The sequence below is a fragment of the Eubalaena glacialis genome, chromosome 15, assembly GCF_028564815.1.
Source record: "Eubalaena glacialis isolate mEubGla1 chromosome 15, mEubGla1.1.hap2.+ XY, whole genome shotgun sequence".
Classification (NCBI taxonomy): Eukaryota; Metazoa; Chordata; class Mammalia; order Artiodactyla; family Balaenidae; genus Eubalaena; species Eubalaena glacialis.
In genome coordinates this window covers 16,432,455-16,456,067 of record NC_083730.1, presented here as the reverse complement: position 1 = coordinate 16,456,067, position 23,613 = coordinate 16,432,455, and the positions used below count along the sequence as shown (strand labels likewise).

Sequence of the window (23,613 nt, the reverse complement as noted above, 5' to 3'; positions counted from 1 at the left end):
TCCCCAGCTGTCTGCTGTCCTCAGCTGATGGCAACGGCCTTCCACCCTTTTGTGAATCTCAGGTTACACGGAAGAACCGCGATCTCTTGAGCGCTGAACAGTTCGGGTCCTTCCATTCCCCTGCATTTCTTGGTAGAGGTGATTTGCCCTGGGAGCCCCCTCGCCACCCAGAGATGGCCCAGGCCCAGCTAACCTCTCCCAACAGACGACAGTGGTCCTGCCACTTTCCCCTCCCGAGGAGTCAGAGCTGAACTCTGAGCTCAGGAGGATGACAGGAGCTTCCTGGCCCACAAGGGTTGGAGATACAGGAATGCCCTTTCCTTCCTCCCTCCCGCCCTCCCCTCCACACTTAAATAAGGCAATGACCCGACATTCAAGCTGATCACATCCCTAAGTGATCAGACATCTCGGTTGAATCTGGTCAAAATAATGTAAAGCAGTTTCTCAAACTCTGTGAAGAAAGGCCAGCTTCTAAAAGTTCTCCACGTCAGTGTGGACCGGGCTTGCTAAATACAATAAAAATGAACGACTGGAAAGTGTTTCTCAACACCCTCAACTTCTGTTTTTTTACCTGAACATGAACCAAATAACAGCTCACGTGCAGGCACGGGGCCACAGACTATACTTTCAGTAGCGCTGAAATGGATTGCTGCCTTACACAGAAGTGTTCCATGTTTTTATTCAGCCCCTCCCTTTTTTTTCTTTGAGAGAACCCAGTGTTTCTGGCCTCATCTCTGCTCCTCCTAGTTTGGTCTCAGCTCGTAACTAAGTTCCACTGATCTGTCCGTGAGCACACCGCACCGCCGCGCTTGGTGCAGAGCTTCTCCCAATACAAGACCAGCTCACAAGCCTTGCTGCTAGCAGGCAGCTCTTTCACTAGTTCTCTAGGGGTTTGACCTTCTACCTTTCTCTCACCCAGATCCCACCTACCATTCATACAAATGCCCCTTCCTGCCCATTGCTTCCTGAGGAAGCCTATTGGGTTTCCAACTGCCTGCTTGCCTCCCCATCCCTCCCTCCCTCCATCCAATTAGGGGGATAATTTTACTTGCCCTACTCACCAGTGTCGTTGGGGTATTTGTCCCCCTTGGTGCACGTCCTCCCGTCGTCCTCTTGGATGTAGCCCTCCCGGCACTCACAGCGGTAGCTGCCCAAGGTGTTGATGCAGATGTGTGCACACAGTGTTTCGTTGCTGGTGGCACACTCGTCGATATCTGGGTTTGAACCAAATGCAGAGAACACTAAGACAGTTTCAGAGAGATCACTTTCAACACAACAGGTGACCTTAGGCTTGGCCCTTCTGTTAATGTCTGCAAAGGACACTCTGCCAGACCTCCGTCACCGAAGCCTGGAACAAAGCAGGAAGCTAGAGATGTGGGCCATTCATGACAAGAGCACTTCAGGCAGTGTCACCATGGTTACAAACTGATCAGTGGTGGGGTTCCTGGTTGTGGCTTTGCCACCACCAGGTCTCGTGGCTTGGTGCAGGCACTGCTAGCCTCCAAAGTTCTCACTATAGAACATGGCAGTGAAGCCTGACCTAAATACTTTTGCAGGCCTCCCTGGAAGAGGAAATGAGATAACAGATGGCAACACATTTTGGAAAATAACTATTGTAGAAATGATTTCCTGCAAAGACTCTAGTGTGCCGAGGGTTTTTATGTTCCCTTTAAGACCAGAGGTTCCTAACAGCATGGTGGTGACCTAAGGCCACTAGGAATGGCTCCTTCCCAGTTAGGAGACATGATGATACCTGGGAAAAGCCACTTCTGATAAAAGAAAATAGTCATAATGGGTCTAATGGAGAGCGTTTTCCCCAGGAAATTTCAGCCCCATCCATGACCCAAACAGACACCTCCTGAGTGGTGGAAATGAGCCACGACACCATCAAACAAGTAACCAGCGAAAGTCCACGTGAACCGTACACATCACAGACTTGCTCCCCTACTGAACGGTTGGAAACAAAGCCATTTCCCAGCAGGGGAAGAGAAGGAGGCCCAAACCCATTTCCCGCTCACTGGCTGAAGATACCGGGTGGCGGCCAGGACACACAGCCCCAGACTGTGCACATGGGGCCAGCGGACAGAGCCCAACCTTGCGCTCCAGGATGCCGACCACGTCCCAGCCACTCCCTGGACCGGCTGCCTGGGACCCCCCCTGGCAGGCCCTGTGTGCCCACGAGGGGCAGGTGGTCATCTGGATGTTCCCCTGGCGGTTCATACCATGCATACTATGTCACCCGTAAGCTAAGACGTCACAGCTGGCACCTCCTCTGCATTCCTCGGGCTGACCACGTCTGTCCACGTGCCCCTGCCTCCAGCCTAAGGGCAAGGCTGCCTCTACTGCCCACAGGAGGAGGGACAAGGTTGAAGGGAGAGAGAAACAGGTGGGACTCTCAGCCGACTGCTCGTGTTGCTGGTCCCCAAGCCCCCCAAAGAAAAGAAGTGGGTCCCAGAGTCTCCACAACTGAAATCAGAGCCCTGGCACCTGGGACCTCAGATCGCGGTACACACGGGTTTACCATGCTCTCTGCAGGAGAGCCCATGGCTCCCCCTCCGTTTGCTTGGTGGTCTCAATTCCATTCCTGTTCAGTGGGGGGCGCCATCCCAGGGGCCACTGGGGAGAAACCAGGAGACCTAACATCTAGAACGTCTCTTAAAGGGTGCTCTCCAGAGCCCCCCTGGGGCGGAGAAGGGGGCTGCTCATCACAGCTGGTTTATTTTCTCTCCAGATCCCTCTGCAGTCTCCTTAGTTCAACTTTGAGCTGGTCCTCAAACTTCACTGTGCATTTGTGCATAGGCAGATTTCTGCATCCACCCTCAGAGTCTGGAAGGGAGGCCAGGAACCTTTTTTTTAAGCGATAAGCCCAGATGTTTCTGAGACAGTTTAGCCATGGACTGACCACACTTTGATACAAGCAGCTCCAGAGGCCAATGACCATAAACCTGCCTCAGACACCCAAGGAGTTCAGGGCTGGGAAGCCTAGTGAGCGAGGGGGGGGGGCAGGGAGCAAGCTGGTGGCCACGGATGATGCTGGCTTTGCTCAGCTGTGCCCCGGGGGCTGGCTTGAGCTCCCTCTGAGTCATTTCCAGCCTGTCTGCCATACAGACACCTCCCCTCTTTCCCAGTCTCTCTTCCGGGTCATCTTCTGAGAGAAAGCTTATCCTTGTTTCATTCTTCCTGCATTTTCACATTTCTGCCCACTTACATTCCGTTTCACCTTATTCTAGTTTTCGTTTGATAATATTCCCCTTCTGCTCTTATATCTCACTGCCAATTAGGATCTGACTGGTACCCACTCCCTGAAGAATCCCTTGGTCATCGTTTAATAATCATGGTGAAAGGCAGTGACCCCTAGAGTAGTACCAACCCAACTCCATCCAACAAGTATCAGGATGTAAGGGGAGGGATCAAAGTGGCTCCTGAGAGCTGGTCCCCACTGATGAAGAATGTTCAAAAGAATCATCAGAATCTGGCACATCCTCAGGACCCAGGAAATAACGCGCATGACCAACGCACCCAGACAGTACGGCTTCTCCCGCCTCCGGTGCCTCTCCCGGTCATATCGGTATCCTGGGTAACAAGTACACAGCACTCGGCCGAAGTTATCTGTGCACTGCTGTTCACAGGGAGCCTCAGCACATACATCATAATCTGAAAAAGAGAAGTGTGAACTCAAATCAACCACAGTCATTCACTAGATGGAGGCGGGGCCCCCCCAGCCCTGGTCGGGAACAGACTGTCTAGGCTGCACTCAGCTCAAGGGGAACGGTGGTGTGACCAGCTATGTGCAGAGGGAATTAACTCTTCAGGCCACGGGGCATCTTCCAGGAGGGCTGCGATGGGTAACTGAGTGTTCAGCATCTCAGTGGTTAAACGCAAATATCACTTGTGATACTCCCTGGGTCACCTCACCATCCTTTTTTTTTCTTTCTATAAGAGCATCATTACAAACTTTAATGGTGTATTGATTGGCACAATCTATGTAAGAAGAACGTGCTTACCATGTAAAAGTAACCTCAAATAAATTCATCTAGCGCAAAGATCTTCAAACCAAAATATGCCATCCCTGGGGTAAAAGGAGATTTTCCTGTGGGTACTTGGACACATATAACTTTAAGAGGGTCAATTTACAGATATTAAACTTTCATGTTTATTCTTTCTAAAAATTGATCTACTTGAGGATTTCCCCCATGATCGAGAGTCACTGTATTTCTCTTTTGCTGCCTTTCTTTTTTTCATTTTAAATAGAACACCTTTATTAAAATATAATCCACATGGCACAAAATTTACCCTTTTATAGTGTGCAATTCAGTAGTTGATTTTTGTCATTCATCCAGAGAGCAAAGAAGCTTTAGGTGGCCAGGCTCTGCTGAATTATCTGGGGGCCTGTTTCCTCTTTTTCACCAACTGCTGTGGAGACAAGGAATTCCTTCCAGCTGAATACTGAAGAACAGCCAGCCCTGGCGATGGGCACTGGCGTCCTCACGTGAGGGGCGGGGCGGTGCTGGAAGCCAGGCAGGCTGGGAGGAGCGTGAGGGAGGCTGACTGATGTCTCTGTGCGCTGTAGGCATGCAGATGGGGTGGGGGAGGGTCGATTCTGCATGCTGAGCAGCGGCTGGGTAAGGCAGAATGGCCAGAGATCTCGTTCCAGCTCTAAGTCTGTGCAAATTGGGGTGGATTCGTCGAGAATCAGGGCATCTCCTCTTTTCTCAGTACCTTACAAACTAATATTTAATGAGCCTCTGAAGGGACTTTGGCTCTAAGTCAGGAGGCACAGACTGAACATTTACTTCCAGACTAGACCCAGCATCTCATTAATCACTGCACTGTCTCCCCCAGGTGCTGACAGATAAACTATCGCTGGAAACAGGGTGAGCCTGGCTTGGCTCTGCCACATGTGAAAGTGTAATGGGTGGGCTGTCAGCCCCTGATGCGGGTGGGGTCAGCGAGCAAGGATCACGCCAATCTCAGGACGACCTGGAAGGCGGCCCTCGCTAAATACCCCTCCCCACAGATGTGATTCCAGGCCTGCTCTTCCTGCATGTGTCCCTGGTCAAATGCGTTTTCTTCACCGAAGCATCACCTCTAGGCAGCCCGTGTTCTGTCCTCTTTTTGCTCAAGAGCAAGGTCTCAGCCGTGATTGGCTGTGGGCTGCCCTGCTCGGCCAGCTGTACCCCTCATCCAGCAGCTGCCAGGGAGGGAGGGGAGGAAAGGGGCAGAGTCAGGAGTCCCGTGTGGACTGTTATGCTCACTAAGACCTGTTTTGACATATATGTGTTAATATACGATATTTGTTTTTCTCTCACATACATGTGGAATCTAGGAAAATGGTATACATGATCTTAATCGCAAAGCAGAAATAGAGACACAGATGTAGAGAACAAACAAACGTATGGACACCAAGGTGGGGAAAGGGGGGTAGAGGGGGTGGTGGGATGAATTAGGAAATTGGGATTGACGTATATACACTATTGATACTATGTGTAAAATAGATAACTAATGAGAACCTACTGTCTAGCACAGGGAACTCTATGTAATGCACTGTGGTGACCTAAATGGGAAGGAAATCCAAAAAAGACGGGATATATGTGTGTATGTAGAGCTGATTCATTTTGCTGTACAGTAGAAACGAACACAACATTGTAGAGCAACTATACTCTAATAAAAATTAATTTATAAAAAAGAGATAGCAAAATGCTAAAAAAAAAAAAAAAAAAAGAGGAAGAAAAAGACCTGTTTTGAAAAACGGCAGCCCTGATTTCCTCCTCATTCCAGCTCTCTTGAGGTACCACTTCCAGATCCTCCGGCTGATGCTTTTATGATTTACCTCTGCGTCTCTAAACAGCCAGCTTGCATTGCTTCCTCCTCCTTTATGTGCTGAATACTCTCTATGGATTTCCAGTCATGGACGAGACACGTTTAGCTTTACCACTGTTTCCTCAACCACGTCCATGCTTCCTACTCCTTCATTTTGCCCCTGTCGTTACACCGAAATTTTGGTTTTATAAGTCTTCAGTGTTGGCACCATAATGACAATATAAAAGCTATTTTTTGCTAAGCCTGGAAGTATACTCCAATTCCCTATCCTTTCTTGAAGACACTTTTGTTTTCCCTGGAATTAAAATAATTATCTAGTACCACATGCACCCCATGTTCATTGCAGCACTATTTACAAGAGCCAAGACATGCAAGCAGCCTAAATGCTCACCAACAGATGAATGGATAAAGAAGATGTGGTACATATATACGATGGAATATCCCTCAGCCCCAAAAAGGAATGAAATAATGCCATTTCCAGCAACGTGGATGGACCTAGAGCATATAACACTAAGTGAAATAAGTCAGACAGAGAAAGACAAATATAATCACTTACATTTGGAATCTAAAATATAATACAAATCAGTTTATTTACAAAACAGAAACAGACTCACAGACATAGGAAACAAACTTATGGTTACCAAAGGGGAAAGAGTGGGGGAGGGATAAATTAGTAGTATGGGATTAACAGATACACACTATTACATATAAAATAGATAAACAACAAGGATTTACTGTATAGCAGAGGGAACTATATTCAATATCTTCTAATAACCTATAATGGAAAAGAATCTGAAAAATACATATATATACAGCTGAATCACTTTGCTGTACAGCTGAAGCTAACAATACTGAATATCAACTATACTTCAATAAAAATAATTATTATTTTGTATATTTGAGGGGCCAGTTGTGAACTTTCTCTCTTAGCTTCAAACTTCCACTTCCATGAGCTACTTTGTGACTGGTACTCTGGAAACCACATTTCTGCCTTGTTGGCTGCTGGCTTATTAAGTACTGAGAACAGGGCTGGGAGAGTGAACAAGGTGGGAGGGGAGAGAGACTGAGAAAGGTCTTACAGGATTTAAAATTTTGAAATCATGTGTGCCTGAAAATGTCTTTTTTCAACCCTTATGGCTAGTTAGGGTATATAATTCTAGGTTTGGAAAGTTACCTCAGAATTTTGAAGGAACTGCTCCCCTGTCTTCTAGCTTTCAGTCCTGCTATGGATAAGTCCTATAAGATTCTAATTCTTGATCTTTCAAATCTCATTCTTCCCTCTTTGAAAAATGTTAGTATTTTCTTTTTGCCCCAAGGTACTAACATTTCACAATGATGTCTTTATGTGGGACCCCTTCAATTTTTGGTAGGCTCTTTTAATCTAGAAATTCATATCCTTCAATTCTAGAGAATTTTCTTGAATTATATCCTTAACGATTTACTCTCTTCTTCTTCCTCTGTTCTGTGTGGAACTCTTATTTGGATGTTGCATCCCCTGGACTGGTCCTCTAATAATATTCTCATATTTTTCTTTTACTATTTTTTATTTCTTTGATCTTTTGCTCCAGGTCCTGAGAGATTTTTCACAATCTCATCTCCCAACCTTTTTCCTGTTCTCATTTTATCATGTTTTTAATTTCCAAGGATTCTTTATTTCTTCTTTGAATGATCTTTTTTAATAACATCATGTTCTGGTCCCATGGATGCTATACCATTTTTGTAACTCACTGACGTATAAATGGTAGTTACTTTGAAGTTTTCTTCTTTCTGTGTGGTGTTTTCTCTAAGACTCTTTTTCTTTTTTTCCTGTATGCTTCTTTTGTAGGTTTTCCTCTAATGACTGGTGATCCTTTTCCTGTTTGGACGTCTGCTGTAATTGATTCATGGTTAAATACAATAGCTAAAATATAAAAAAAATTATAGCTAAATAGAAGCAAAGCTATAAAATTAGCTAAATATTGAATAGAAGGCTATAAAATCAGCTAAATAGAAGCTCTTTGCATGTGGTAGACTTTATAAACACTAGGCTTAATTTTTTTTTTCAGCATCTTTATTGGAGTATAATTGCTTTACATTGTTGTGTTAGTTGTTGCTGTATAACAAAGTGAATTAGCTATACATATACATATATCCCCATATCTCCTCCCTCTTGAGATTCCCTCCCACCCTCCCTATCCCACCCCTCTAGGTGGTCACAAAGCACCGAGCTGATCTCCCTCTGCTATGCAGCTGCTTCCCACTAACTATCTATTTTACATTTGGTAGTGTATATATGTCCATGCCACTCTCTCACTTCATCCCAGCCTCCCCTTCCCCCTCCCCATGTCCTCAAGTCCATTCTCTACGTCTGCGTCTTTATTCCTGTTCTGCCCCTAGGTTCATCAGAACCATTTTTTTTTAGATTCCATATATATGTGTTAGTATGCGGTATTTGTTTTTCTCTTTCTGACTTACTTCACTCTGTATGACAGACTCTAGGTCCATCCACCTCACTACAAATAACTCAATTTCGTTTCTTTTCATGGCTGAGTAATATTCCATTGTATATATGTTCCACATCTTCTTTATCCATTCATCTGTCGATGGACACTTAGGTTGCTTCCGTGTCCTGGCTACTGTAAATAGCCTGGGCTTCATTTAAGTGATTTGCCTCGTGCATTTCAATGTCAGTTTCTTTAGGACTTTTTTCCTGAATCATCCAGAACATCCACAGAAGACATTTCCAAATCCTTGCCTGACAGTAAAGTCAGGAACTTTTGGAACTCAAGTGGAGAAGAAGGTTGAGTGTAACATTTAATGCATGATCAATCCTTTACTAAATCCTTCCATTTTCAGTATCAGAACCCTACCTTCATCTCTGACTGGCACCCTCAGTCCCAACAGCCTCCAAGTACCCTCTCAAAAGAATACATCTCTGGTCTTGTGCTTGGTCTTGGAAGGTGCAATATTCTGTCTCTGTGGAGTGAAGGACAAGTTCTGGGAGTCTGACTTCTTCTTAAATAGATTTTCAGTCAATCCTTCTGTGTTGACATCGTTTTTCACTTCCTAGTACCTCTGCTTCTGGAAACTTTCAGTTTTTCTGATTGTTATTTGTTTTGGTATAAATTGGATTGCTCCTTAGTTTCCCCTGATGCTGGTTAAGGATTCATTTTTCCCATTTTGCTAAGTTATTTACAACCTCTCTGTTCTCCAGATTCCAAATTTTTGTTGCTGTTATCTCCTCTTCCTTTTTCTTTGTTTTTGTGGGTTTATATGTCTTTTGTGAACCCCCGGCATCCACAATACACCTTCCCCCTGCCCTACTTTGTGGGGTTTCTGGAGGTAGCAAGGTTAGTGAATTTATTCAACTTTCCATTTTTGATGGTTTTCCAGAGACCACCAGCTTCCTGCTCTGTAGCTTTTCCCTCTACAGTTTCTCTATTTTCACCTGTCCTATTTCTCTTGGCACCATTCTAACTCAGATCTTCAGAACCTCCCTTGTAAATCCTCATCTCAAGATTCTTCCCCCTTAAGTCCACTCTATGTAACACCATCAGGCTGGTAATATTCTGAAAGTATAGCTCTGTGAGTGTCAGCACCTTGCTCAAAAAGCCTGTAAATTCTATGCTCATCAACATTAAATATAAATGGCTCACTCTTGCATTTGAGGTCTGGTGTTCTATCCCTGAGACTACGCTTCCAACCTTAAGACTCATTTATGAATTCCTTACACTTTGATAAGGAATACACTCTCTTCCCCATCATCCCTTATCACATCCATGGCTTACTGTTACGTTTTTGTTTATTCTGTTTTCACCCTTTATAATGTCCAATCAACCCCTCCACTCTTACTCTCAGCATTTTATTACTGTTGATACCCTATCTAGTTTCTCAAGTCCCAATGCAAACGTCACTTTTTTAAGAAGACTTCCTTGAAGTCCTCAACAGAGTTTAGTTTCTGCATCCCACCAATCCCCACAGGACTCGATCCTGCTCTGCCAGATTTGCTGAATGCCTACTCTGTGCCAGGCTCTATTCTAGGAGGCATGAAGCGGTATGATGAAGAGCACAGGGTCTGGAGCCAACCCTCCCCACTCTGCCACTCTCTCTGTGATCCTGAGGTCTTTAAGACTCAACTTCCTTACCTGTAAAATAGGGAGAACAATAAGACCAGCTTCATGGTGCTTTTAGGAAGATTAAATTGGATGATGCATTAAGCACAGTGCCTGACACCTAGTCAAAGCTTGACCTGCTTTTTAGCTTCTTTTACTATTAGTTCTAATGATTGGATAACTGAAAGGAACTGTGTCCCCTGGAGTAACCAGCACTATTCTCTTCCTACAGTTTAAGTTCAATTAGTAGTTGCTGAACTAGAACAAATCTGATTACCCTACCCCCTGGGCAATGTAGATAACAATTATGGCAGGGGTTGGCAAACTTTTTCTGTAAAGGGGCTAGATAATACTTTTGGCTTTGCAGGGCTTTGTTGCAGCTACTCAACTCTGCTGTTGCAGGGCAAAAGTCGCCATAGACAAAATTTAAGTGAATGGGTATGTCTGTGCTTCAATAAAGCTTTATTTACAAACCAGGTGGTGGGCCAGATGTGGCTCACAGGCCACAAGTTGCTGACACTTAAACAAATGAGGCAACAACACTTTTAAATGGCAGCTTCTACTCACTAGCATATTTGTTTAGAAATTCTAATCTCTTTCTATTACCTGTAATGGCTATTTTAAGGGTTAACTGGGCTAGGCCACAGTATCCAAATATCTGGCCATTTTTCTAGAATTTTCTGCAGAGATTTTTTTTTTTTTTAATGAGATTAACATTTAAATCAGTAGACGCTGAGTAAAGCAGATTGCCCTCCACACTGTGGGCTGGTCTCCTCCAATCAGTTGAAGGTCTAAATAGCAAAACGATGGCCCTCCACTGATAAAGAGGGAATTCTGCCAGCACATGGCCCTTCAGACTCAAACTGTAACTCTTCCTGAGGTCTGCAGCCTGCTGGCCTACCCTGCAGATTTTGGACTTGCCTGCCTCTACAATTTCGGGAGCCAGTTCCTTAAAATAAATCTCTGTTTCTCTGGAGAATCGTGACTAATACACCATCTTTTCTGAAATCCTACACTTTGCATCCTTGGGTAACAGAAACCTTTATGATGAAAGATATCTTTAGTCATAAACACAAACACACACACACACTGACTTATTCCCACAGAGGAAAACAAATCAACTTTAAGAAGTGTTCTAGTGAAAAGCGACAGAACGGAGTTAGTTACGGCAAAGCAACTTTCAGCACTTGGGACCACTTTTCTTGGAAATATTCAGCTTTAAGTTACATTAATCTTAGGTGCTGATAACGTCTTACTGCAGGGTGAGGGAGACTGGTTTTAGGCTTAGATGTTTGAAACCACAACACCTATCATTTAAAGAAACTCTAAGCATGTGGTATCCATGTAATGTGTTTTTAATCAGGTTGGGCAAGGTCCTTAACTGGGATCTTAAATTGATGGGCCTAAACTTCATTATCTTTCTGTATCTGCAAAATTGAAATATAAAGGACTCAGCTGGTGGCTGAGAAAAGCTGGCTTATAAAAGAATGCAATTATTTTGACCTCTGTGGTTTTTTTTTCCCACCGAGCTCTAACAGAACTAGCTGGCAATGAGAAATTCCATCTTGGAGAGACCAATATAAACCAACGTATGTGAAGAGATTTCCTAACCAGCCTTCCTAAAGCAGCTTTCTCAGAGTTGACAGCTATGGTTTAATGAACTCTTCTGCAAAAGAGCGCAATAAATAAGAAGGATTCATTTATCTCTAACTGATAAAGAAACTGCTCCCTATGAGATAATGCAATATAATTAGCTTGGCTGGGCTCCAAGTCCACTAGAGAGACCTGGATTCTTGGCCAACAGTGAAGAAAACTATTTCCCATTACCTACTCACCTGTCCCCAGCCCAGCCCTGGGCAAACTAATCTCATGCTCTTCCAACAGTTCTTAGTGTTTTCTGTATCAGTGCTCTGTCTGGAATCTTTTACAGTTCTCTTCCTCCTTCTTGTCTAAGTCCTGAGCAGCCTTCCTCATAACCTAGCTCCAAACTCCTCTCCTTCTCGAGACCACCTCTGACCGCCCTGGTCTCTGGGACTATATGCCCCTTCTGCAATATGTGTGCCTCTACTATGCATATTGCAGTTGTTAGTAATAACAGCAACCACGAGTTATCAAGCACTTAATAAGAGCCAGCCTCTGTTCCAAGTACTTTACATGCGGTAATCCTCTTAAACCCACCACATGAGTCAAGTACTAACACTTTCTGCAAAAACTAAGGTTTAGAAAGTCACGTGCCCAAGGTCATAGCTAGCAGGATGTGTGTTATGGACTGAATGTTTGTGTCCTCCTGAAATTCATATTTTGAAACCGTAACCCCCAGTGTGATGGTATTAGGTAGGGGCCTTTGGGAGATTATTAGATCACGAGGGTGAAGCCCTCATAAATGGAATTAGTGCCCTTATAAAAGAGACTCCAGAGAGCTCCCTTGCCCTTTCCACCATGTGAAGACACAGCAAGAAGATGGCTGTCTATGAACCAGGAAGCGCTCACCAGACACTGGACTTTCCAGTGCCTTGCTCTTGGACTTCCCAGCCTCCACACAGTCTAACGTATTTTTGTCACAGCAGTGCAAATGGATTACGGCAACATGGAAGCATGATTAAAATCCAGGTTTCTCTGGTTCCATGCCATCCACATGCTGTCTCCCAGCTTGAGGGCTGGGCCCATGTCTTACATCACTCTGTCTCTTCAGTGCTGGGCTGAGCAGTGTTTGCTGATGATCAAGGGGCTTCACGTTTAGCAGATGAAAAGCAGGTAGAGAGGTTGGGGAAGATGGCTGTGTTCTAACTGTGCATGAAATACTGACTAGGGAATTACAGCCCCTACAACACAAAACCGGAGATACAAGAATTACTCAATATACATGTAAATGCTATGTAATGATTTAGATAGAGCCTGACATGTGTAACCAAATTGGCATTAGAAGAATTTAGAGCCAAAAAAAGAGAGAAATTACACATGCATGCACCGGTAACATACATATGTTCCGTGTACATCTGAACTTTACAGACCTCTGGTTATTAGTCATAAACAAGGTGAGAAGATATAATCCGTTATATTACATACCTTCTGGGATGCATTGTCCAAGGACAAATTTATACCCTTTGCAGCACTTCCTCCTAAGAGACAAACAAAAATGCATTTTAAATGTGCTATGTTAGATTACAAATAAAATTCTTTACAATTAGCGATTTTGAATGAAATAACTTGCGCCCAGGAAGAACTGAGGCATAAAGGAAAGTCGGGGTAGAAGGAATCTGAGATAAAAAGAAAAAATATTATCACTACCATATGACCACACCTTTTCCGCACCTAATATAGGACATTAATCCTTTGAATCCTATGAAGTGAATGAACCCTGAGACTTCAAGATATTTATATTAGATGATTAGTGGCTTATCATCCTACAGGTCAAGGATTCACATGACTTGCTGATTATATGAGCTAATTACAGTAACATTAGGCTAATTATAACATAATGATTGATAATTACCATATAATAATTAGGTAACTAATTATTATCAAGCCTGGGACTGGAATCCAAGCATTCCGACCCCCCCCCCTTTTTTTTTTAAACACCTGTACCACATAAGGTACCTAAAGATACCTAAAATATCTGAATTTTAAGAACGGCTAACAGGCAAATTTTAACATAAACATCCAAGACTTACATCTCTGCCCAAGAAATGGTGCCATCAGTTCAAAATGCAAATCTCTACTGTAGGGATCGTATCTCTGGTATGGAGTTGTGACCTCCTAAGAGACCAGCCCCCTCTGCAGACAACAACAATAAACTCTGGACAAAACAGAAGCAAACAACTACCTGATGATTCTGGAGAGTTAAAGCAGACAGATTTAGGAGGACAGTTGAAATGTTCAACAAGGGACTGACAGAGGGTAATATTCCTGCTTTTTAGGGCTTTATCCTGTCTGCAGATCACAGTTGCCATGAGGAAGCTAAAAGTCTGAGAGAAAACCTGCAGTATTTTTTGGCCTGATCAAACAGAGGACAAAGCCTTGGGATCCAGAGCCATGAGAAATTGAGAAGGAATCCTGGAAAGCATAGTGCTAGAGAAGGAGAGCCCTGAATTTTGTGTATAAACTCTGTCCAGGTCTCTGGTAACCCCTAACCCATGTGTGTGAAGAGCAGATCCAAAACATCTCAGCTAAAGACAAAAGGGGCTGAATGAAGACTTGAGCTGCCACTTCTACAGGCCAAACAGTTTTCACTTTTCGTCTAATCAAGTTAACTGTCTGCTAAAAGGAAAATATCAATACTCTTTGGATGAATATATCAGGATGCAGGGTCTCTACAACACAACATGTATAAATGTGACCTATTCTCAAGGGAAAAGACAATTAATGGTGTCAACTCTAAGATAACCCAGAGGTTGGAATTATCAGACGCAAACATGTAACTATGTTCAATGATATAAAGGAAGATATACTTGTAATGAATGAAAAAGTAGGAAATCTCAGCTCTCCATCTCTCCAATCTCCATCACTTTTCCCTTCCCTTCTCTCCCAGCTGGTTTCTAAGTAAGCTTCCCTTTACCACTTCCAACATTAGTGTATGTTAAATCAGAGAGCAAGAATTAACCAGGGTCCTGTGAATCTGCAAATCTCAAGAACTTACCAAGATATTTGGAGTTGACTATAAGGGTTAAACTACCATTAAAAATACTCTTCTTTGTAACCATAAGAGAAATCAGATCCAAGGTTATTCTCATCGCAATGTCATTCTGACTCATTTGTATTTGGATATGCTTTCCAGGTGGAACAGAAAGGGAATAAGTTAAATAGGATCTACCAGCTAGGAACTGCATATCACCTGCAACCTATCATGCCACCTGTGTTAACATGTCATCTGTATATATGAATCAGGGGCACAGACCACTGATTTGGAAAATTAGGCATTATCTGTGTCCTAAAGCAAGTTTCCACTTTCATCAAATGGCCAGAACCTTCGACCAGACTAGACAAGACCTTCATGTCTCTTTAAGAAGAGACACACTTAAATGCATTTTTTCCATCCCATCTTAGTAAAAAATAATTTAACAGCATTATTTTCTACTCTTACAAGTCAGTGTAATCTTACTGGTCAAATCACTTTCTGTGAACTGGTCTGCTAAATGAATGACCACTCATAGGAGAAACTTAAGCAATCTCTTCCCCAAGCTTTAAAAATTCAGAAAATTTTTATTACTTTATACAATTTATAAACATCACATTGAGTACGAGAACATTCTGATGCCTAATCGGGCTCAGCAGTATTACCTCATTCCTTCCTGTAACATCTCACGCACAGCCCAGATGCAGCAGCTAATCCTACTTCCAAAGCAAAATAAGTGGGCTTCCATTATAAAAACAATGGCATTTGGGATGCTCCCAAAGCAGACTTGAGTGAAACAGCTAAGCTCAACCCCACCCTCAACAAAGGATACATTTGCCTCCCTGTACTTGTCCACTCAATATATATTATTTTTTAATCTCTCATTGACATATTTTATGTTAAAAGGAAATACTTATGTGTATGTAATTTACTGATATGAGCGATCTGGGGCAACGTCCAGAGTCTTCCCGTTAGAACTAATTCCCCAATATCTCCAACTGCATTGTAATTTTACATGACAAGAAAAACCCGTGGGGTATAAATTTATGATGATTATTATTTGTAACAGTGGTAGAAGACCTACCTTTACATTCTATGAAATAAACTCTGCCTAGTTTTCCACGGTTTAAGAAAGTCTAAGTTCCAGACTTCCCTGGTGGCGCAGTGGTTAAGAATCTGCCTGCCAATGTAGGGGACACAGGTTCGAGCCCTGGTCCGGGAAGATCCCACATGCTGCGGAGCAACTAAGCCCGTGCGCCACAACTACTGAGCCTGCGCTCTAGAGCCCGTGAGCCACAACTACTGAGTCTGCGTGCCACAACTACTGAAGCCTGGGTGGCTAGAGCCCGTGCTCTGCAACTAGAGAAGCCACCGCAATGAGAAGAAGCCTGTGCACCGCAATGAAGAGTAGCCCCTACTCGCCTCAGCTAGAGAAAGCCCGAGTGCAGCAACAAAGAACTAATACAGCCATAAAATAAATAAAATAAATTAATTAATTAAAAATAAAGAGAGTCCAAGTTCCTAACAACCAAAAAGAAAACTGGCTTAACAGAGCATTCATTAAAATTTCACGGATATTACTTACTGTATTATTTAAGGCTGTCCTACAGAAAACTATAGGAGGAAGCAGTGCACTAGATGTTTCGAAACTCGAGTGATTCATGAGAAAGTTGGATGGAGGGGCAAAACATGTGCTTTAGATACATCTCAAGTATAACACCACGTTTAAACATATGGTTCTATTTGTCTGTTTCTACCTAAACGGCACATCTAAGGTATTGCCTCTGAGATGTTCTATGGCATTTTAAAGTTCATGCAAATGGATGAAATCCTTATAATCTGTTTTTCTACATCTAAGACATTAAACTTGGACACTCTAACCTTTCTGAGCATTTCAAGGGCTTGGGACCATGCACACAGTGGAGCCAAAAGTCACCTGTCATTTGCTTTTTTATGAAATTAAATGACAACATAGTGATTTGATATGCTTTCAAGAGGCTACGGAGCTCTGTCAGGAAATCTGAGCTTCAGGATGGACATGCTTCATTTAAATATCTGCTCAGCGAAGAACTAACTTCCCCTTGGCTGTTTTTTCTTAACTGCATAACTAACACTATCTCTCTGCTCGAGAGGAGGAGGTCGGAGGCTCCACTGTACTCTCCTGGGAACACGGCATTATTTTGCATATTAAATACCCATCAATCATAAATCACTACGTAAACAATGAAATAGTCCAAAGCATAACAAAATAAACACTGGCCATACATGTTATACTGTTTCAGAGATTACTTACAACATAATTCACGTATAATGAAGTTGAGCCAGCCAAACTGAAATCTCCTCATTATGCAAGCACAGACACTTATTAGATCTAACTGCGAGTATGGCTATGCGGTTTTTATCTTTTAGAAAACAAACTAAGACAGGAAAAGCTCGTGTGCAATCAGGGGAGGCAGTCCTTAATACGCTTCACTTTGTCACAACGTGGTTTTTGCAAACGCAAATGCTTTTCTCATTTCTTGGCAAGGGGAAGTGGCGATTAGATGGTTGTTACATAGAAAGGGTGACATCTGGTAATCAGGAAAGTCTGTAGATGTCTCCCCTGGGTGCCCCTGAGTATTAACACACATTAAAAAATCATAAATAAAAACTATGCAGCCAGAAATATTTCCCACCAGCCAAGTGTGTGTGAAAGCTTTTGGAAGGGAAAACTAAATCGGGAAAATGAAGATAACAGAGATCTCATCATCCAACTGTCTGCTGTGAGTTACCAGATTCTCGAAAAGAATTAAAAAAAAAAAAAAAACACACAAAAAAACACTGCCTACAGAATTGGAGGGCCAGAAGAAGGGACCTCGAAAGGTCAAGTGAGCTAGGAGGCAAGACGTATTTCAACACTTGCTCCAAGGCAACAGTAAATTTTCCTAAGGTTTACTTGAGGTTTCCTTTGCATAGCTGCCTAGACATGCACCAAATATACCAGGCTTTTTAAAACATGAGAGAAAGAACTACACTTTTTAGAGAATTTGGTGCCAAGCTAGATGGAGCAAATGCTTTGGAGTTAAGCAGACCTGGCTTACAATTCTGGCTCTGACCTTTAAAGAGCTCCGGATGTGGGCTTCCCTGGTGGCGCAGTGGACAAGAATCTGCCTGCCAATGCAGGGGACACGGGTCCGGGAAGATCCCACACGCCACGGAGCAACTAAGCCCGTGGGCCACAACTACTGAAGCCTGCGCACCTAGAGCCTGTGCTCCGCAACAAGAGAAGCCACCGCAATGAGAAGCCCGCGCACCGCAACGAAGAGTAGCCCCCACTCACCGCAACTAGAGAAAGCCCGCGGGCAGCAACGAAGACCCAACACAGCCAAAAAATAAATAAAATAAAAATTAAAAAAAAAATTTTTTTTTAATTTTAAAAGAGCTCGGGATGTGACCTTGGGCTCATTTCTTAAACTTGCTGAGCTTCAGATTCTTCACGGATAAAACATGAACAATAAAATTTGCTTTATAGGATTAACACAAGGATTATAGATAATAAAATAAAGGTGCCTAGAACAGGGTCTGGTTCGGGGTCAGAAAGGTGCTCTAAGTCGCAGCTTTATGAACACAGCAAGAAAACAGCAAAAGCAACTCTTCCCAGATGCTTTCCTCTCATGACTCATCTCTTTCTTCCATTTCTTAGTCAATGGCAGATGCCATCTCTTCTTCCAAAAACAAAAGAGAAGGGGAAGGGAGGGGAGGGAGAGAAACTTCTGATTTCAAGATGATAGAAAAGTAACATTTTTGTCATCGTCTTCTTTCACCAGTTAACTCCAAATAACAAGGAGAACAAGAAATAAAATGCAAACTCATAACCCATGGATTTAGGAGACCTTTCTAACTCTGGACGATAATACAGTTGTCCCTCGATAACTGCAGGGGATTGGTTTCAGGAGCCCCGATATACCAAAATCCACGGATGCTGCGGTCCCTTATATAAAATGGCAGAGTACAATGAATACAGTTGGTGCTCCATATCTGTCCATAGATACGGAGAGCCGACTGTGTATTGAATACTTATTGAAAAAATCTGTGCATTAAGTGGACCTGTACAGTTCAAGCTCATGTTGTTCAAGGATTAACTGAATATGAACATGGCCTGTGGACAGAAGGATGGGAAGTGATTTTGCAAAGTGGGGTAACTTCAAACCTGAGTGCCTCTAGAAGAGGTGATCATGGAGAGACCAGCCAACCTACCCTGCAGAACCTCGGTAAGCCGTCGAAACTGGAGATGCCAGATATTGAGGAAAGTGGAGACCAGAAGAAAGCAAGATGACCTGAAAGTCTGATGAGAAATTAGACTTCCTGTTCCCACCTCAAACCCAAGAAGTTAGTCTGATACCCTTTGCCTACTGGGCAAGAGGCAGAAGGTATATTCTTTTGGAAAACTGTACCCAAGAAGCTCAAGACTAGGATACCAGGTAGCACCTAACCCACCCACGAGGAGATAATTCTGCCCAGGCACACAGAGTTCCCAAATGTTTTTTAAAGAACCCTTTCAGATACATGCACCCCAATGTTCACTGCAGCACTACTTATAATAGCCAAGGCACGGAAGCAACTTAAATGTCCATCGACAGGTGAATAAAGATGTGGTACATATATACAACAGAATGTTACTCAGCCATTAAAAGGAATGAAATAATGCCATTTTCAGCAACATGGATTATCATACTGAGTGAAGTAAGTCAGACAGAGAAAGACAAATATCAATATGATATTGCTTATATGTGGAATCTAAAAAAATGATACAAATGAACTTATTTACAAAACAGAAACAGACTCACAGACACAGAGAACAAACTTATGGTTACCAAAGGGGAAAGAGGGTGGTGGAGGGAGGGATAAATTGGGAGTTTGGGATTGACATATACTCACTACTGTATTTAAAATAGATAACCAACAAGGACCTACTATATAGCACAGGGAACTCTGCTCAATATTCTGTAATAACCTAAAGGGGAAAAGAATTTGAAAAAGAATAGATACATGTATATGTATGACTGAATCACTTTGCCATACACCTGAAACTAACACAACACTGTAAAGCAACTATAGTCCATATAAAATAAAGATTAAAAAAATAAAGAACCCTTCCAATTTAATATTTCATTCCAAGAGAGTGAAGCCCTCCTGGTGATGGCTTCTAAAGGCAGACAGATGGTGGGTTCCTCACATCCCCAACTAGTCAGTCCTAAATGAAGACAGATGAGACAGAGGAAGCGTAGAGCCAAGTTACATCGTTTATTCTTACCAGCCCAACCGCGCTGTGGCATGCCCGAGCCGGGGGCCATGAGAAACTTCTGCCAGGAAGAACACAGACCACGGATCCCTTGGGGCTAATATTAAAGGCTTGAGCATCTAATAGTGGTCCTGGATCTTTTGGTCAAGCTCCTGAGAGTGAGGAAGCTTTCCTCTCTTCCTTTTAACTTTCTTCCTTTGCGGAAACTTTTATCGAGCTTTGCACGACTTCGTAGGAGCTACTAGAATTCCTTTCACACCAGATGACCTGAGAACAGAGCCCAATGAAATGACTCACCTCCCAGCTAGACATGCTTGGTTCCAGCCTTTTAACCAGGAAGTGCTCCTCCCAGGCAAATGGAATAATATCATGTTTACTATGGCATCAGCAAACTAACAAGCCAACCCAAACAAACCTATTTATTCATCTACATATAAGCTTGTTACTGCCAAATCTCAGTGACGAGATTAAGAGACTCCTAAGGAGTATTTTAGGTATAATCTGCTCTTCTATGCACAATTACTGGTGGTCGAAATCAAATGAGGAAAACAGTTAGTGGTTCCGCAAAAAAAAAAAAAAAAAAAAAAATAAACAGAGTTACCACATGATCTGGCAATTCCACTTCTGGGTATGTACCCAAAAGAGCTGAAAGCAGACTCAAGTAGATATTTGATCATAGCAGCATCTTTCACAATAGCCAAAGGTATAAACAATCCAAATGTCCATCGACAGATGACTGGATAAACAAGATGTGGTATATATACACAACGAAATACTATTCATATTTAAAAAGGAAGGAAATTTCGACACAGGCTACAAATGGGTCGAAAATGTCAGTTTGGGAAGATGAAAAAGTTCTGGCGGTGGATGGTGGTAATGGTTGCAAAACAATGTGAATGTACTTAACGTCACTGAACTACACACCTAAAAATGGCTAAAATGGTAAATTTTATATTATGTATATTTTACCACATATACACAAAATGATCAAGTGAGGAAGGAACACTGTTGAAGTGATCCCTCTAACCATGAGCACCCTGGTCATGGTTTCATGCGGGTTTTAATTGTGTGAATTACAGAAAAAAAAATTTCTTTAAACGCGTGTGAAAAAGGTTATTCTCAGATGGAGTTAAAGTTATAACCGAAAGGTATTTATCCTCCAAGGCTGCAAGTGATAATTTCTTCATTCAACAAACATTCATCATGCACCTACCCAAAAAGCAGAAGAGCTGGTAGTTAGGACCCTGCTCCTTGGGGATGTACTACCTGGGTCTGAATCCAGGCACCGCTGCTTTCCAGCTGTGGGGCCTTAGACAAGCGACGTAAAGTCCCTCTAACTTGATTTCCTTCTGTGTAAAATGGGAGAGTAATAGTGCTCACCTCATTGGCTTGGTGGGAGGATTTCATGAGTTAAGATGCAGCTTAGGACAGTGCTGGCATACGTTAAGTCCACTGGAAAATGTAGAAGGAAATGTGGTTTTCCTGCTGTGTCCCCGCTGTGATGGCCACCTTCAAGGACTCTGGAGCAACTGCAGAGGGGGGACGTGTGGACAAAAGCCCCGGCTGCAGGCTGAGAACACGTGCACGCACCTTCACGTGATGTGCCTGCCAGCGCCTCCCTATCTCCCCGGTACATCAGTGTTCCTCAGACCCCAGGGTCAAGGACCTCAGCCAAGGGCTGACTGGAGTACAGGGCTGACGTTAAAGAGATAAGAACTTGGGATTGATTAACTTCCTCTTTGCAACGATGCCAACATTAGACACGCCAGCTCCCTTCTCACACATTTTTTCCTCCTTCCTTGCCTCCCCAAATGAGTTTTCTACCTCATCAACCCTCGTTATCTTGTTTGCTGACTACCTTTTCCCTAATCAGGTGATTAGTCGATCATTTCTGAAACATAAGAAAAAATTATAACAAATGGGAAAAGGTAGTTTGGTATTATCTTTGTGAAAAACAAAATAAAACAAACTCGTACCTATGTATATGCTTATATATACACAGGTAGTGAAATTTTTACAGTAAAAATAAAGACACTGTGTATTCATGGTTCTTTTCATGTGGGTGAGCTACAAGAGGGCTCTTCATATTCGTTTTTGTGTGTTTCCTGATTTTTCTGTAATGACCAGGTACTGATTTTGTACATAGTAAGAAAAAATAAAATAATAAAGGGGTCTTTAGGGATTTTCAGGGTGGTTTGGTACATTTCTAATGCCAGGCTTGACAACAGTTTCAGAAACTTGTGATTTTGAAAGTTGGGTAAGGAGTCACGTTCAGGAGCGTGTTTGAGCAGATAGGCACCCAGCATGACTCGCTTAACCCAGAAACTGAGCAGTTATATTTTGGACAAACTGGACCAACTAGGTTTCAACCCAACTGCTTCTGACCAAGTCACCCGGAATCAATATACAGTATTTATTAAGAAATTGCTTTAGGGATTTAGTGTACTATTTAATAGGATGTTCATTCTTTTTGCACCTCAAATAACTGATTTAATAGGCTTGCCTTAGGGAGGATTTTAATGGAACAATTTCCCCCACCTGTGGGACACATTTAAACCAGTGCATCTCTGCTCACATTTGTTCCCACGGTTGCTAATTTTCCGAGGCGCTGATAGCTGTGAATTGTGGGTCACTGTCCAAAGACAGAGCCTGGAAAGTGGAGACTATTCCTCGCAGCAACATGGTTCATCGTATGCAGTGACACTGTAGGACCCAAAGCCCTAGTTGTTGATTTATTTTTATTCTATTCTTAACTTTCTAAGCATTCTAGAAATACCTCAATGTTATTAGTAATATTCTAGGGTAGCATTCATCAAGAAAATCCTATCTTCAGGCACTAAAATATTCATGATAAATGGAGCAATACAAGTCATCTGCGGTGGTTACCAAGGCAGTCCAGAAGTTTCCTGACTGCTCCTCTTCCTTCTCCTCCCACTCTGGACTTTCTCTGCAGTTCCGCCATTGTTTCCTCACTCCTGTCACTTTGTTTATTTACTAACTTATTTATTTATTGAAGTACAGTTGATTTACAATGTTATATCAGTTTCAGATGTAGAACATAGTGATTCAATATTTTTATAGATTATACTACATTTAAAGTTATTATAAAATATTGGTTATATTCCCGAATGAATATAACACAGTGGAAACACACTCCTTTCTCTTCTTCAAAGGTGGATCCAGCCTCAGGATCTCAACTCTCACCTCTCTGACACCTAAACTGCAAACTTCCAGGCATCGAAATTGCCTTCATTTTGCTTGCCTGTATTTTCTAAGTTTTGTATAATCATCAGGTGTTACTTTCGTAATGAGAAGATGTTATATTTTAAAATTCAGAGGAAAATGTTAACTTCTCACTGCCAACGTGGGATAGAAGAGCATCCTGGACGGAGCCAGAGCTCAAAGGCAAATAACCCATAAGCCTGTTTCTAAACATTGCCTCCTTCTTCTTTCCAAACGTTCTTTGGTCCACAGGGCTTGTTTTATTTAAGATGCGATCCTTCTCTAGAATTTCTTCGAGGGCACTAATGAGAATTTCTTTAAAAATTCTTTCCAGTTTCTAAATTAATTCTGTTTTGGGACTTCCTTGGTGGTCCAGTGGTTAAGACTCTGCATTTCCACTGTAGGGAACACGGGTTCGATCCCTGGTCGGGGAACTAAGATCCCACATGGCGCGTGGCCAAAAAACAAAACAAAAAAACCCCAAAAAACACTCCACAATTAACTGTGTTTCACTGGGGATAATACACTCTGCAGGCCCACGGGCTCTTCTCTTTAAAAGTTTTCAATTTTCTACTGACTTTCAGACA

The 23,613-nt window shown here is 42.6% G+C and overlaps 1 protein-coding gene across 3 annotated transcripts in view; it reads right to left on the bottom strand.

Moving 5' to 3' along the window:
• The window catches only part of CCBE1 (collagen and calcium binding EGF domains 1), a 238,895-nt gene that overhangs the window by 30,023 nt on the left and 185,259 nt on the right, over window positions 1–23,613 (bottom strand). For 2 of the 3 annotated variants that reach the window (XM_061169196.1, XM_061169198.1), the window contains exons 3-5: window positions 12,978–13,030; window positions 3,520–3,654; window positions 1,062–1,214 (exon numbers count right to left, since the gene is read on the bottom strand). In XM_061169196.1, coding sequence (XP_061025179.1) covers window positions 1,062–1,214; window positions 3,520–3,654; window positions 12,978–13,030 — 341 coding nt within the window. Of the gene's footprint in view, window positions 1–1,061; window positions 1,215–3,519; window positions 3,655–12,977; window positions 13,031–19,816; window positions 20,040–23,613 lie in introns of those variants that run through there. The other variant, XM_061169197.1, reaches the window with a different exon arrangement.